At 55.5% G+C, this 13,882-nt stretch overlaps 2 protein-coding genes across 8 annotated transcripts; one reads left to right on the plus strand and one right to left on the minus strand.

Moving 5' to 3' along the window:
• Nucleotides 1–48: 48 nt before the first annotated feature.
• AP1G2 (adaptor related protein complex 1 subunit gamma 2) lies at nt 49–9,667 on the plus strand. 7 transcript variants are annotated; one of them, XM_082387762.1, is made up of 22 exons: nt 49–866; nt 1,311–1,521; nt 1,938–2,062; nt 2,206–2,347; nt 2,474–2,570; nt 2,744–2,820; nt 2,939–3,034; nt 3,439–3,519; nt 3,814–3,912; nt 4,088–4,143; nt 4,313–4,426; nt 4,612–4,752; nt 4,837–4,891; nt 4,972–5,094; nt 6,760–6,849; nt 6,939–7,066; nt 7,332–7,436; nt 7,763–7,886; nt 7,969–8,104; nt 8,794–8,957; nt 9,183–9,281; nt 9,369–9,667. In XM_082387762.1, exons 2-22 carry the CDS (start codon nt 1,312–1,314, stop codon nt 9,468–9,470), a joined length of 2,364 nt encoding a protein of 787 aa, XP_082243888.1. In that variant the 5' UTR covers nt 49–866; nt 1,311; the 3' UTR covers nt 9,471–9,667. The 7 variants fall into 7 exon arrangements, with proteins under 7 accessions (XP_082243888.1, XP_082243889.1, XP_082243891.1 ...); XM_082387763.1 differs by lacking the exons at nt 49–866; nt 1,311–1,521; nt 1,938–2,062; nt 2,744–2,820 and having other exon boundaries at nt 2,208–2,347; XM_082387765.1 differs by lacking the exons at nt 49–866; nt 1,311–1,521; nt 1,938–2,062; ... (1 more) ...; nt 2,474–2,570; nt 2,744–2,820 and having other exon boundaries at nt 2,999–3,034; nt 3,439–3,490; nt 3,814–3,922.
• On the minus strand, nt 8,597–12,886 carry THTPA (thiamine triphosphatase). Its single transcript, XM_082387770.1, has 3 exons — nt 12,547–12,886; nt 11,623–12,174; nt 8,597–10,509 (listed from the first exon to the last, which is right to left on the minus strand). Exons 2-3 carry the CDS (start codon nt 12,167–12,169, stop codon nt 10,397–10,399), a joined length of 660 nt encoding a protein of 219 aa, XP_082243896.1. The 5' UTR covers nt 12,170–12,174; nt 12,547–12,886; the 3' UTR covers nt 8,597–10,396.
• Nucleotides 12,887–13,882: the final 996 nt, after the last annotated feature.

The raw sequence follows: 13,882 nt of genomic DNA on the forward strand, positions 1-13,882 counted from the left end.
TATATCCCTTCCCCCATCATATCAGAATCTTGTGAAATGGGAAACCAACAGAAGGAGGGGATCAAAGGAAGCCAGTCTCTCACACACTTTCCAGGCACAGCAGAGGTGAGAGTCAAACCCCGGTGAGAGGTGGGTGGAGAGCCCTGTTTGAGGTTGTAGCTGATCCCTGGTACTAGCTTTCCCCCTGGGGGCAGGAAGCCCTAGGAAGAGGGTACTGTAGGGTCCCCAGAGGATCTTTCCTCCCTCCCCTGCATGAGGCAGAGGCAAGCTGCCTGCCAACCCCCTCCCTCAAGGAATGGCCTTGCCTGGGAATGCCCACCACACACAAACTCTTCTTTTTTTCTAGTCAAACTCTGTTTACTCCTTGGCCTGCCTCCCTCTTCCTCCCCTCTCAACCTTTACTTCTAATTTGTATTTCATGGAATTTGGGATTGAAGTTAAACTACAACAGTGCCACCAACACCAAGTCTTGCAGGAAAAAAAAAATACAAAGAAATTTAACAAAAAAAAAAATATATTAATAAAAAAGTTCAAAAAAAGGGGGGGGAAATTGTCCTCTCCTTTGGGTGTGATGGCTTCAAACCAAGCTCTCAGAGGCTCTCCGGGTAAAGGAGCCCTCTTGGGGACCCCCAGGCCTATTATTACAGTCTCGCCGGCCCTAAATAGTTAAGAGTTCTTTCCCCTCAACTCCAAACCAGGAAGGCCTGAGCTAGAGGATTCAAGACTGCTCTGCTGGTTGGCCTAGGAGGGGCGGGGTCCCGTGATGGGGGCGGGGAGAGGGAAGGACCAGACCAAGTTCCAACGCTCGCCGGGGCTGGTACCAGGAAGCGCTGGGGGGAGAGGAGCGGAGTTGAGACTGAAGCCAGGTGAGGCTGGTGTTAGGGCTGGCGTCCTGGTGTGGGGAAGCTGAGGCCGCCTGAGAAGTGAACGGCGGTTGCCGAGGAAGAAACAGCGCTGGGCTCTAGAAGGAAGGGAACGGCTGACCTAGAGATGGGAAACCAGGTGTAGACTCGGAGAAAAGAGGTGGGGCGGGGGGGGGGCGGGGCGGGGGGGAAAATAGGCGGGGTTCCGGCGCATGCTCGGTAGCAACGGGCGTGGAGTGGGGCGGGGACGCATGCGTAGTGGAGGTCTCCTCCTGCGGTGAGGAGGGGGCGGAATTTGGGGACCCGCGTGGGGAAAGGGCTCAGTTTTAGGGTAGCGGTGGGACCCAAGCCCTCAGGAACTTGGTACAGGGCAAGCCTGTGCAGAAAGGCCAGACGCTTCCAGCCAGAGGGTTAAAGCCCTCTCCGCTCCCGGGCTTTGCCCCCCAGGATGGTGGCGTCCTCGTCCTCGCTGAAGCTTCAGGATCTAATCCAGGAGATTCGTGAGGCCAAGACCCAGGCCCAGGAGCGGGAGGTGATCCAAAAGGAGTGCGCCCACATCCGGGCCTCCTTCCGCGATGGGGACCCTCTGCACAGGCACCGCCAGCTGGCCAAACTGCTCTACGTCCACATGTTAGGCTACCCCGCCCACTTTGGACAGGTACTGGGCAGGGACGCCTCCCTTCTAAGTTTGATGAGAGAAGCTAGTGGAGTACCGTCTCGGACCCCCTCACCTATTTGTGCCCCGATTTCTTTATTCTACAAAGCTTCTGAGCCCTCACAGCACGCACCGCAGACCTCCTTCCGCAGTATAACCCCAACTGGTCATCAGCTGGGCTGAACCCTTCATTCTCTGGCCAGCGCCATTCAGGGCACCTTCTCCTCTCTTCCCATCCTCCTGTTTCCTTGAAACTACCCACTAACTAAATCTCCTAAACCTCTCTTCTTGTTGAAGGGAGGGTCATGGAATATGCTGCCCTCACAGGTTAATCTGGTGTAAAGGAGGAAGATGGAAAAGGGACGTTAGTGCCTCTGGTTTCACCCCTGCCCCTTCCTGGTCTGCCCCCTTCCCTGTAGATGGAGTGCCTGAAACTGATCGCCTCCCCCAGGTTCACAGACAAGAGGGTGGGCTACCTGGGGGCCATGCTTCTACTGGATGAGAGGCAAGATGCCCACCTGCTCATTACCAACAGCATCAAGAAGTGAGAGAGTTCTGGGAAGCGCTTGGAATCAGGGAGATGGGAGAGTGGGGAACTGGGAAATCCCAGGGGGTTGCCTGATGTAGGTACTGGGAAGGGCTGGATTTTTCAGAGGCTTGACTGACCGTCCTCCCAAAACTCTGCAGTGACCTGAGCCAAGGGATTCAGGCTGTACAAGGCCTGGCCCTGTGCACTCTGAGTGCCACGGGCTCTGCTGAGATGTGCCGGGACTTGGCCACTGAGGTGGAGAAACTACTCCTGCAGCCTAGCGCCTATGTGCGCAAGAAGGTGAGATGGCAGGTTCTAGGCACTTGCACCTCCAGAAACTGTCCCCTGTCTGCCATGTGGCAGAGGTGTGGGGGGCGGTCCATCCTGGCAGACCCCTGCCCCCTCTGAGACCCCTGACCTCTGCAGGCTGTTCTGACTGCAGTGCACATGATCCGGAAGGTCCCTGAGCTCTCCAACATCTTCCTCCCACCCTGTGCCCAACTGCTTCATGAACACCACCACGGTAAGGCCATGGGGCTCCTCGTCCCCTGCCTCAGCTCTGGCTGTGGACAGAAGGGAGACGCAGGATGGGAACAGCAGCTCCTAGGAGAAGGGTAGCACGTGCACACAAACACACACACTCAGTAGACTCCCCTGTGCCCCGGCGCACCACTCACTTCCCCCACCCTGACCCAGGCGTCCTGCTGGGCACCATCACGCTGATCACGGAACTCTGCGAAAGAAGCCCTGCGGCCCTCAAGCACTTTCGAAAGGTGGGCTGGCGAAGGGGCGGGCCCCGGGTCAGGAAGAAAAGGGCAGTAGGGTTGGAATGGGGCTGAAGATCGAGAGGATTAGGAAGAATGCTCAGACCAGGCCGTGCCCTCCCTCCAGATGGTGCCCCAGCTGGTGCACATCCTCCGGACTCTGGTGACGACGGGATACTCCACAGAACACAGCATATCTGGAGTCAGCGACCCCTTCCTGCAGGTGGGCTGACCCTTCCCTGCTATATCCCTAGAACAAAAAGCTTAGTAAGCCCATGGCCAGTGGTCACTTCCCAGAGAACACTTGGGCTCAGTCAGTGTCTTGGGCGGGAGGGTGGCAGGCACCAGGTTCTCCCAGGACCAGTGTGGGGAGGGGGATGCCTGAAGGCCAGAAAATCCAGTTTGGTAACAGTATGTTTAAAAAGCCTGTCCTCAAATCCCCTGGCATCACACACCTCTGAACCCCTCCCAGGGCCCAAGGGACCAGTGGAGGTGGGGGGAGGGCCAGGGAGGTTCTCGGGAACCAGCCAGACCCCTCACAACGCTCTCCTCCGTGCTGGACTTTTCTCCTCAGCCCCACGACTCCTTCCCCTAAGAACCACCCCCCAACCTTTAACCCAATTTCAGGTCCAGATACTTCGTCTGCTTCGGATTCTGGGCCGGAACCACGAGGAGAGCAGTGAGACCATGAATGACTTGCTGGCCCAGGTGGGGGTGGGGTTGCCGATTAAGTGTGTTGCTCTGTGATCCCACTGGCGCTGTGCAGCCCTCACATGACCACTCACCATGCGGTGGCCATATGATAACGTCTCCATCTCCCTCTGGACCGTGATCTCCCTGAGGACAGGGACACAGTCTGTCTCAGTGCAGTAGCCCCTGGCACATAGCGGGAGCTCAGGGAACCTTGTTAGCTGTTTGAGGGATGATATGATGGAGACCTTTCAGAGACCTGAGGAGAGGACGGAGCCCCTTAGAGATGCATCTTCTCTCGCATCCACGCAGGTAGCCACGAACACAGACACCAGCCGAAATGCGGGCAACGCGGTCCTGTTTGAGACGGTGCTCACCATCATGGACATCCGCTCTGCAGCGGGCCTGCGGGTACCCTCCCGTATGCCCCTCCCCCCTGGGGCCCCTCCCACCCGCCCCAGCCAGGCAGAAAGGTCCTGTTCACTGGTTTCTCCTCCCCACCCGGGTCACCCTGTGCCACGCAGTCCCCACTCCTGAATGAGCAGGTTGCTCCTTCCCTGACTGCCCCCAACCTCTGCCTCCGTAGGTTCTAGCTGTCAACATTCTTGGCCGCTTCCTGCTCAACAGTGACAGGAACATTAGGTAATAGGCCCAGGTGTCTGGCTGGGCTGTGTCACTGAGCCCTGGGTCCTCTGCCCTCCTTCTTCCAGAGTCTCCGGATTCACCAGCCTCTCATTCCTATACCCAGGGCAGGACAGGGTGGGGAGGGCTGACGGCCATGGCATGACAGGGCCTCTCCTGCTCTGGCCAGGTACGTAGCCCTGACGTCCTTGCTGAGGCTGGTGCAGTCTGATCACAGCGCTGTGCAGCGGCACCGGCCCACCGTGGTGGAATGTCTGCGGGAACCTGATGGCTCCCTCAGCCGGTGAGCAGGACAGAGGAACGAGAGGGCAGGGCAGAGGGCCCAGCGCCTGGTGGCCAAGACCCAGGCCAGCTCAGAGCAGCTGGAGAAAGGGGACTGAGGAGACAGGTGCCTGGGGAAGGGGGGGCCTGAGGCATGTCATAGGGTGACCTGGGTTACCTTGTATAAACACACATGTCTCCTGCCAGGCGGGCCCTGGAACTGAGCCTGGCTCTGGTGAATAGCTCCAACGTGCGAGCCATGACACAGGAGCTGCAGGGTTTTCTGGAGTCCTGCCCCCCTGATCTACAGGCCGACTGTGCCTCAGGCATCCTGCTGGCAGCAGAGAGGTGAGGGGATGGGTGCCCAGGAGGCAGAGAGGTTGGAATCCAGGGACCGTCAGCACCAGGACTGAAGAGCCGTATGTCCCCTAGGTTTGCCCCAACCAAGCGGTGGCACATAGACACCACCCTACGTGTGCTGATGACGGTGAGGCAGGGGCTGGACTGAGAGCTGGGCGGGAGCGTGCAGGGTTCACCACACTGACTCAGCCACATTCACCCCTCCAGGCAGGCACCCATGTGCGTGATGACGCAGTGGCCAACCTGACCCAGCTGATTGGGGGTGCCCAGGAGCTCCATGCCTACTCTGTGCGCCGTCTCTACAGCGCCCTGGCTGAGGACATCTCCCAGGTACTGCTCCCACCACCAGGCCTGGGGCTGCCCAGCCCTTCCTGGGCCACCTGCTCCGTACACCTGATTCCCAACTGTTTTTCCCTCAGGGTCACAGCTCTCTACCTAGCAGAGGAGACACTCAAAGACAGAGCCCTGTTTGTAGTTAGAACACCTGGACTTCTTCTGTCCTGGCTCTGACACCTACTGTCTGTGCAACCACAGATGACTCATTTACCTTCATGCTAGGTCTACTCAGCATTCTACCCTGCCTATCTCCCGGAGATGCCTTGATCAAATGAGATAGATAAAAGCTCTTTCTGCATGTATTAGGTTTTCCTTTTTTTTAATGTGGGATCTTAGTTCCCCAACCAGGGATCGAACCCGTGCCCCCTACATTGGAAGTGTGGCATCTTAACCACTGGACTGCCAGGGAAGTCCCTGATAGGTTTTTTTTTTTTTTTGGCTGCATTGGGTCTTTGTTGCTGCGCGTGGGCTTTCTCTCTAGTTGCAGCGAGAGGGGGCTACTCTTCGTTGTGGTGTGCGGCTTCTCATTGTGGTGGCTTCTCTTGTTGCGGAGTAGGGCTCTAGGGCGCACAGGCTTCTGTAGTTGTGGCACGCGGGCTCAGTAGTTGTGGCTCACGGGCTCTAGAGCGCAGGCTCAGTAGTTGTGGCGCACGGGCTTAGTTGCTCCGCGGCATGTGGGATCTTCCCAGACCAGGGCTCGAACCCGTGTCCCCTGCATTGGCATGCGGATTCTTAACCACTGCGCCACCAGGGAAGTCCCCGGTTTTATTATTACCTTGAATGCTGAGTGAAATCACAGATGGCAACCAGTATCTATAGCCCCCTTTCCATATTACTTTAGTAGGCTAGGCAGAAACCACCCGCCCTTTCCTCAAGGGAGGACCCCCCCCTCACTTCTCCCCATCCTTGCTGCACCCCTTGTGGTTAGGCCATGTAGGTTTGTTTTTGTTTTTGTTTTGGCATTACTTTCTGAATTTTATTCTAGGATATTTTTTTAATTGAAATATAGTTGATTTACAATATTGTGTTAGTTTTAGGTGCACAACAAAGTGATTCAGTTATACATATTTTAAGATTACTTTCCATTATAAGCTATTACAAGATATTGAATATAGTTTCCTGCGCTATACAGTAAATCCTTGCTTATTTATACAGTAAATCCTTGCTTATTTATTTTACATATAGTAGTTTGTATCTGTTAATCCCATACTCCATATTTATCCTTCCCCTCCCCCTTCCCCTTTGGTAACCATAAGTTTGTTTTCTTTTTTTTTTTTTCATAAGTTTTTCTATGTCTGTGAGTCTGTTTCTGTTTTGTATATAGATTCATTTTTATTACTTTTTAGATTCCACATACAAGTGATATCATACAATATTTGTCTTTCTATGTCTGGCTTACTTAGTACCATAATCTGTAGGTCCATCCTAGGCCATGTAGTTCTGAAACTTGGCCACCAGAGGGCAGAGGAAGCCCAGGAGCCAGGACAGAGCTGGGAGCAAATTAACAAAACTGCTCATAACTGCTCCCAGTGCTGAGGCCCCTCCCTTTCCCCACCCCTCCAAACTCCACCATCTCTGCACTGCCTAAAGGATGTCACGGGGTCTGGAAGGGAGGAGGGGACATAGACACAGGCCCATCATGTTTCTCATCCCACGCAGCAACCGCTGGTGCAGGTGGCAGCCTGGTGCATCGGGGAATATGGGGACCTCCTGCTGGAAGGGAGCTGTGAGGAAACTGAGCCCCTGCAGGTGGGTCCTGCGTTGGGGATACACTGAGGAGGGACATATCAGGGGAGGCAGGGCTGGCCCCAGGGTCACTCCCTGTGTCCCCCTGGAAGGTGGAGGAAGAGGAGGTGTTGGCACTGCTGGAAAGGGTGCTGCAGTCCCATATGTCCCTGCCGGCCACCCGAGGATATGCCCTCACAGCCCTCATGAAGCTCAGCACCCGGCTCCATGGGGACAACAAGTAAGAGTGGGTCCCAGCCCCTCCCACAGAGCCTCTTCTCGGTGCCTCCAGTGAGAAATGTCCCTTCACTGTGCCCGCCAGTTTCTTGAGTTTCTGTCCAGGCCCACACCCCGATCTCCACTCCTCCGTCCTTAGCTTCTTCTTTTTGAGCCAAGAATCATGGGTATCTCTGTGGTCTGTGGAGCCTCTTCCTTCCTTGCTGCATTCTGGAGGTGAAGGGCACGGCAGACGACCCTTCCCACTCACGCACCACCCTGCGGCCCAGCCGCATCCGCCAGGTTGTGTCCGTCTACGGGAGCTGCCTGGACGTGGAGTTGCAGCAGCGGGCGGTGGAGTATAACACCCTCTTCCGAAAGTACGACCACATGAGGTGCGCGCCACTCTGCCGCAGCGCGGGAACCAACCCCTGGCCCGCTCCCCATTGTCCCTTTCTGGGTGCAGGGGTCTCATCCTCACCTGTGTCCTTCCTCCTCCAGTCAGAGCCTCCTACTCACAGTTCATTGAAGCTAAGTGGGCTTCCCACCATCCTTGTTCATCTGAAGGCCAGCAAGACTGTGCTGTCTTAGGAAATCAGAGGGGCACTTCTGACCCACCATGTGCCCAGGACTCCCCATGTTCTTACCCCTCCTCCCACGTGCCTGCTGTGCAAAGCCCAGGGTCTACCCAAAGGGATACACCTGCATTCCATCCTCTCAGGGCTGCCATCCTGGAAAAGATACCTCTTGTGGAGCGAGGTGGCTCTCAGGCTGCTGAGGAAGCAAAGGAAAGCAAAGAAACAGCCCAGCTTTCGGAAGCAGCCCCTCTCCCCACAGAACCCCAGGTGAAGAGGCCGGGAGCCCCATGGGGAAAGAGCATGGTCCAGCTTCCATACCCAGCCCTGACCCTTCTGCCCTCCCCCCCAGGCCTCAAAGCTCTTGGATCTGTTAGATCTCCTGGATGGCCCTTCTGGGGATGTGCAGCACCCTCCCCCTCTGGATCTCACCCCAGGAGGCGCTTTGATACACCTCCTCGACCTTCCCTGTGCTCCCCCACCCCCTGGTAAGCCTCAGCAAAGGGGAGATGTCTTAAAGAAGGGGCGGTGGAAATAGGCTGCTTCCCCTTCTAAGCCAAGGACTGAGGTTGATACCCTCTTCCCTGCTGTGTACCCCCATCACATCCCCATCTTAGTAAAAGGCTTCATTACATCATGCCAGTCTCCTCCTGGACACCCTCCAGTATCTTCCCTTTGTTCCAGACTTCTTACCCTGGCCTGCGGGCCCTGCTTCCTCCCCGCCCACCTCACATGCTTTCCCACTACCCGCTCCACTGGCCCCCCTCTCAGCTCCTCAGGCCCTCTCACCTCAAGCCCTTGGCATTCATATTCTTTTCACATGGAATGTCCTTTCCCCAGCACATCAAAATGACTGGCTCATTCTCAATCTTAAGGCCTCAGCTAAACTGTCAGATGCCTTCCCCTACCTCTCCTATTTAAGTTAGTTCCCCGCACTTATCCTGGCATAGTTTGTTTCCTTCAGAGCACCAATTACAGTCTGTGATTATCTTTCTTGTTTATTGTTTCTCTCCCCCGACTAGGCTGTAAGCTCCATCAGAGGCTGCATCTTATCCACTCTGTCACTAGCATCTTGAGCAGTGCCCTGCACCCAATGGGTGCTCGTTTAATTTTTATTGAATGAGTGAGCTATTATCTTCAGCCCATACACTGAGCTACTTCTTTCTCCCTGCTGTAGCTCCCATCCCAAATCTCAAAGTGTTTGAGCGCGAAGGACTACAGCTGAATCTTTCTTTCGTTCGACCCCCTGGAACCCCTACTTTGCTGTTAATCACTGTCACTGCCACCAACACCTCAGGGGGTGATGTCACCCACTTCATCTGCCAGGCCGCTGTGCCCAAGGTTTGTAGAAGACTGGAATTCAGAGGTGGCCTCGGTACTCTAGGAGAAAAGGCCACTAAGTAGAGGAGGTGGGTGGGGGAGAGGACGAGATGAGAAGGGAGTGACTTGCAGAGACAGGCACTTGGGGAGTTATGGGAAGAGGGTTTAAAACTATTGGGTGTGGAGGGGTTACCTGAGCCCAGCCAGCTGCCCTGCGGTGTGCTCCATCCAACCTCCCGTGTTCAGAGTTTCCAGCTGCAGCTACAGGCTCCCAGTGGGGACACAGTTCCAGCTCAGGGTGGCCTTCCGACGACCCAGCTCCTCAGAATCCTCAATCCTAAGAAGGTGAGCTCCAGGAGCCCCTCGAGGCTAAGACCCAGTGAAGGGAGGGGTCACTGGCGCTTACCCTGGTCTCTGCTCTCGTGTTCCTAGGCCCCCTTGCGGCTGAAGCTGCGCCTCACCTACAACCACTTTGGCCAGTCGGTGCAGGAAATCTTTGAGGTGAACAACTTGCCTGTGGAGACCTGGCAGTAACTCGGCCTCCACTCACAGCCTGAAAACCTCCTGGGTCTCCAAACCCAGGGGCCCCAGCTACTTGGAGCCCATATCTGAGAACAACCAGCAGGTGGCACTCTGGTCCTGTACTTGCCACTGCAGAAACTGGGGTGGGGGGGCTGCCCCCAACCCCACAAGTAGTGAAAGCCCAATAAAGCCTGAGGGGGGAAGCCATATTTGAGGTAGAAAACGTATGTGAATAACAGCCAGGGAAGAGCCTTCTTACACAGGAAGTAGGTATCTTGCCCTAAGCCTTTGGAACTGGTTTCAACAAAGGAAGGTTTTCTTTCTACCCCTTTCCAGGTTGGGTGGCACATGTGCCCCTAAACTTCCACAGGAGGCACTCTACCCTCTGGGCCAGAGCAGGGCACAGGGGCAACATCAAACCAGAATTTCTAGATTTCTAACAGGGATTCCCACCCATTTCCCCAACCTTCTGCTATTCCCCATACCCCAGGGCTGGGAAATCCCTGCTGCCTCCCCTCATCTCTAACTCAGCTGTAAGGCGGTTTAGGAGCCGCTGGCAGAATCAATGGCATCGACCAAGGGAGGGAGGGTGGCAAGGGATTTTCCTGTGCTTAACTACTGATCACAGCTAAGTGGAAATCCTATAAACACGAGCGGAAATCAATGGCGGCTGCTTAGCGGCCAGGGGAGAGGGGCGGCCCACAGATTGCATCTGACGGATGAGGGAGGGGGGCAGCCAGGGAGGGCTCCAGGAAGGATGGCTGAGGGTAGAGTGAAGGAACAGGCGGAGCTGGAGAGAGAGGAGTCACTGTGGGAAGGGAAGCCAGAGAGGAAGAGGCACAGTGAGCCCAGGAATGAACCTCATTCGACCCAGAGCTTTCTTCCCCATCGGGCAAGTGACACCCTAGCCCAATGTCACGTCTGGATCTTCCAGTCCCCTAAGGCTTCTCTTTGGAGCTGTACACTTCTAGCAGGCGCTGATAGTCCTGAGGCCGGAAGCGCTGTAGGTACACAATCAGCTTGGCAGGTGCCCTCTCCTGCGCCAGCACACCTACAGGCAAAAGAATGAGCAGAGAATCAGACAGCCGAAAATGCTTTGACTCTCCCTGCCCACGCAGCTGGACCCCAAAGTTGTTTCCAAGGTCGCACTGGGATTCCAAACGCCGTCCAACCAGCTTCTCTAACTCCCCAGCCCACTCCCTGATTAGCCTAGGGAAGCGGGGCCTTAAGAGGGCCACTTGAGGCAGGAGTGGGCCTGGGAAGCCAAGCATGAGCCTCTCCTCCAGCAAGAAGTGGTGAAAGGCACTCAGGCGCCATGAAGACAGAGGGTGCCTCAATAGCGACTCATTTCAATTACTGCTCCTGCCCCCCAATCAAGATTAAAGCCTATCCAGGCAGGCCAAAACTCATTAGCTTGGTAATGAAGCACATGCAGAGATGCACAGAGAGAGAGAAACCAAGGGATGTAGAAAGAAGAGAAGCAGCTACAGCCATGGGGTGGGATTCGTGGGGAATTCTAGCCTGTGTGGTGTGGAGTCACAATAAGCCAGTGGCTGACTGCTAGTGCCTGGCAGCATGCTGGGCAGATAGCAGGGAACTCGCTGTGGCTTTGCTGGGGAGGCAAGAGCAGCATTCCAGGGCTGTAAGGCCCGATGGCATGCACAACCCTATACTCCTGTGGATGAACTGTGTACAAGGGAGCTAAGCCTGGGAACAGAAAAACTAATCTGTTAACGTTTGCCCCGCTGTCTGTCACATAGGCACAACGTTCTTGCCTTTTACTCAAGCCGATAGGACAAATTAAATGAGGATTTAGTTGTAAAAATGAGAGGAGGGGAAGGAAGGATGGATGGAAAGATTGAAGAGGCGAACCTGACAAATGGAACTGAAGGACACTTGGAGTGACTAGAGGTATGAGAACTACATGAGACAATGACTGGGATGGGATGGATTAGACACACATGGAAGGATTCAATCCAGGTTAGACAACTATTGCAAAAGAGGAAACCGGATTTGATAGAGCCCTAAGCAAACTGGGTCCTCTAGAAAATTGCTAAAATAATTCCCCTTACAGAAATAGCCTCGAGACCCTCCCCACTAACTGGCCCAGCGGGTACACCCAGAAGAGGTGCAAGGGAAGCACAGAAAGGGCTGTCTCCCTCACCAAGCATGCTGCTGAGGCTGTGGATCTTCTCTAGGGCAGCTGGGACTTCAGCCTCCTCTTGCACCAGGGCCTCTACCTCACCCACAGCGTAGCCAAAGTCAGCTGTATCCAGGTCCACCCTGAGCGGCGGCTCCTCTTCATCAGCTCCGTGCAGCACCACTTTCCAGGCACTACGCTTAGTCACAAAACTAGCTACTTCCTTCAGCCCTAGAGGGCCCAGCACAGCAGCCACGCCTCCAGCTCCCGGGACTTCAGCCCTCAGCACCTCACAGAGCTGGGCCACAACTGCAGGCTCAGCTGTGAGTTCCATGTACTGAGTGTGGGGTCCTGAGACACTTGCTGCTCTGGAACATTTGAGCTCCCATCCACTGCCCTCTCGCTGTCGGAGCCAGTAGTCAGCCCGCATGAGGCTCAGCTCAGGGGTGTCATAGTAGCTGTCTCGGAAAGTGACTCGGCGCTCCAGGGTACCCCCCAATTCCTGCAACCGCTCCTCTGTGCCAGGGCCGGGAACGAACTTTCGCTCCACTTCAATCAGACCCTGGGCCATGCTACCTGCAATCAGTCAATCAACAAACATTGGCTGAGCTCCCAAAGACCCCCTACCCCCGGAAGAACTTAGGAGGCGCACACACTGTCCCAGGGCTCTCTGTTGGGCGCCCTTCCTCCCTGCCTCTGTGATGGATGGCCCCTTCCTGTCTCTGATGTTTTAAGGTTCAGCAATAGGGATAAGTCTCCAGTTAGACCCCTTCCACTGCTGAAAATGCCCTCAATCCAAAGGGCTCTCTAGAAAGCAGGCCGTGTAGCGGGTGTCCTTTCAACGCGCCCGCTAGACACCATGCTACCCCGGGAGGACGGCGGCTCTCTGCCGGGGGCGACCCCGCCCGATCCCCCCACAGCAACGGCCAGCGGAGCCTCGGGTCTCACCTCAAAGCCCTAGGATCTCCCTCTCGCGGGACCTGGAGAAGGGGGAAGGGAGCCCGCGCCACGCCCGCGAGGAATGCCGGGAGCAGTTCCTGGCCCCGGACCTCGGCCCGGTTCTCTGCACACCCGGAAGGTCCCGCCATATTAGGCCCGCTGTGGCGATGCCGAGGGCAGGCCGGGGCCCGAGAAGCCTGCTAGTTTATGGGGGGGCCGCAACCTCCGCGGTGGGCCGAGAGCGAAGCCGTCTCCCTGCGCTCTGCTCCTCCTCCCAGACCCCTGCCGGCTCTCGGGGATAGGGGCGGCCCGGGTCTCAGGCCGCCGGCTGAGTCGGCACCCTGGGGCCCGGGTGCATGATGGGAGATGTAGTTCCAAAGGGAGACTTTGCTTTCTTGCCCCACCCGTCGCTATGGTGACAGGAAAGCTGCGATTAACGCCAGCGGGACTCGACCAAAGTTGAGAGAGTCGGATGGAAAAGGAGCTGAGGCCCCAGTCCTGTCTACAACCCCCTCACCGCCTTGGCAGATGGGCCTGGAATACAAGCCACTCAGACGCTGTCTAGCAAATATTTTATTGACTATTATGGTGTCCCACTGAATGCAGGCCAATGGGAATGAGCTAGGGGGAAAAAAAAAAAGGATAACTAAGACCAGTACAGCTACTCTGGACTCTGGAGTTTTAAAGGGGAGTTAATACATCCCCATGAATGTTCAGGATAAGGGTGGATGGGAGACTTTCTATAAGAGGAGAAAGTGATATTTTGGATGAAACCTAAAGACATGACGGGATTTCAACGGTTGGAGACCAAGATGGTGACAGGAACAGCATGAGCGAAGGCTCAGAAGCTGGAGAGCACCTGGCCCGTGTGTAAGAGGAAAGAGATGAATCTAGAAATACACTTGAGGGGCAGGTTGGAAAAGGTTTTGAGTGTCAGACTGAGGAGTTTGTCCAGTGGCCCCTGAGCAGGCTTTGTCAGGAATAGGAGAAATACTTATGTTCATTTAAAATATAGGAAGACATGAGAATGGCCCTTTGCTTTGGGAGACAAAATAGAGAAGGCTCCTTCTCCTTACTCCCTCCCAGGGCTATGATTAGCTGGAGGCATCAACTGTATGTCTGATTCTTTGGGTAAGGTAGCTTGCTGAAGAACAGTGGCTCTTGTCAACTCCTGGGCCTGCTCCTATGATGGGTGAGAAGTGCTAGGTTCTAAATACCTGTCCTCTCCCCAGTATGTTTCTAGAAACACGTGACCCATGGGAGGTACTATGGAGAGGACACTGGTTTACAGACATGGCATCTTGAACTTGGGATCTCTTTAAGGCATACCCCGCCACATCCTCTG

Source organism: Balaenoptera borealis, assembly GCF_965194805.1.
Source record: "Balaenoptera borealis genome assembly, chromosome: 3".
Classification (NCBI taxonomy): Eukaryota; Metazoa; Chordata; class Mammalia; order Artiodactyla; family Balaenopteridae; genus Balaenoptera; species Balaenoptera borealis.

Excerpts from the sequence above, each read along its gene's own strand:
- AP1G2 (XM_082387762.1), top strand. The coding sequence starts at position 1,312 with ATGGTGGCGTCCTCGTCCTCGCTGAAGCTTCAGGATCTAATCCAGGAG. Across the intron at positions 4,427-4,611 it reads CCTGATGGCTCCCTCAGCCG|GCGGGCCCTGGAACTGAGCC; the intron begins GTGAGCAGGACA and ends GTCTCCTGCCAG. Across the intron at positions 4,892-4,971 it reads CCCTACGTGTGCTGATGACG|GCAGGCACCCATGTGCGTGA; the intron begins GTGAGGCAGGGG and ends TCACCCCTCCAG.
- THTPA (XM_082387770.1), bottom strand. The coding sequence starts at position 12,169 with ATGGCCCAGGGTCTGATTGAAGTGGAGCGAAAGTTCGTTCCCGGCCCT. Across the intron at positions 10,510-11,622 it reads CAGCCTCAGCAGCATGCTTG|GTGTGCTGGCGCAGGAGAGG; the intron begins GTGAGGGAGACA and ends TTTTGCCTGTAG.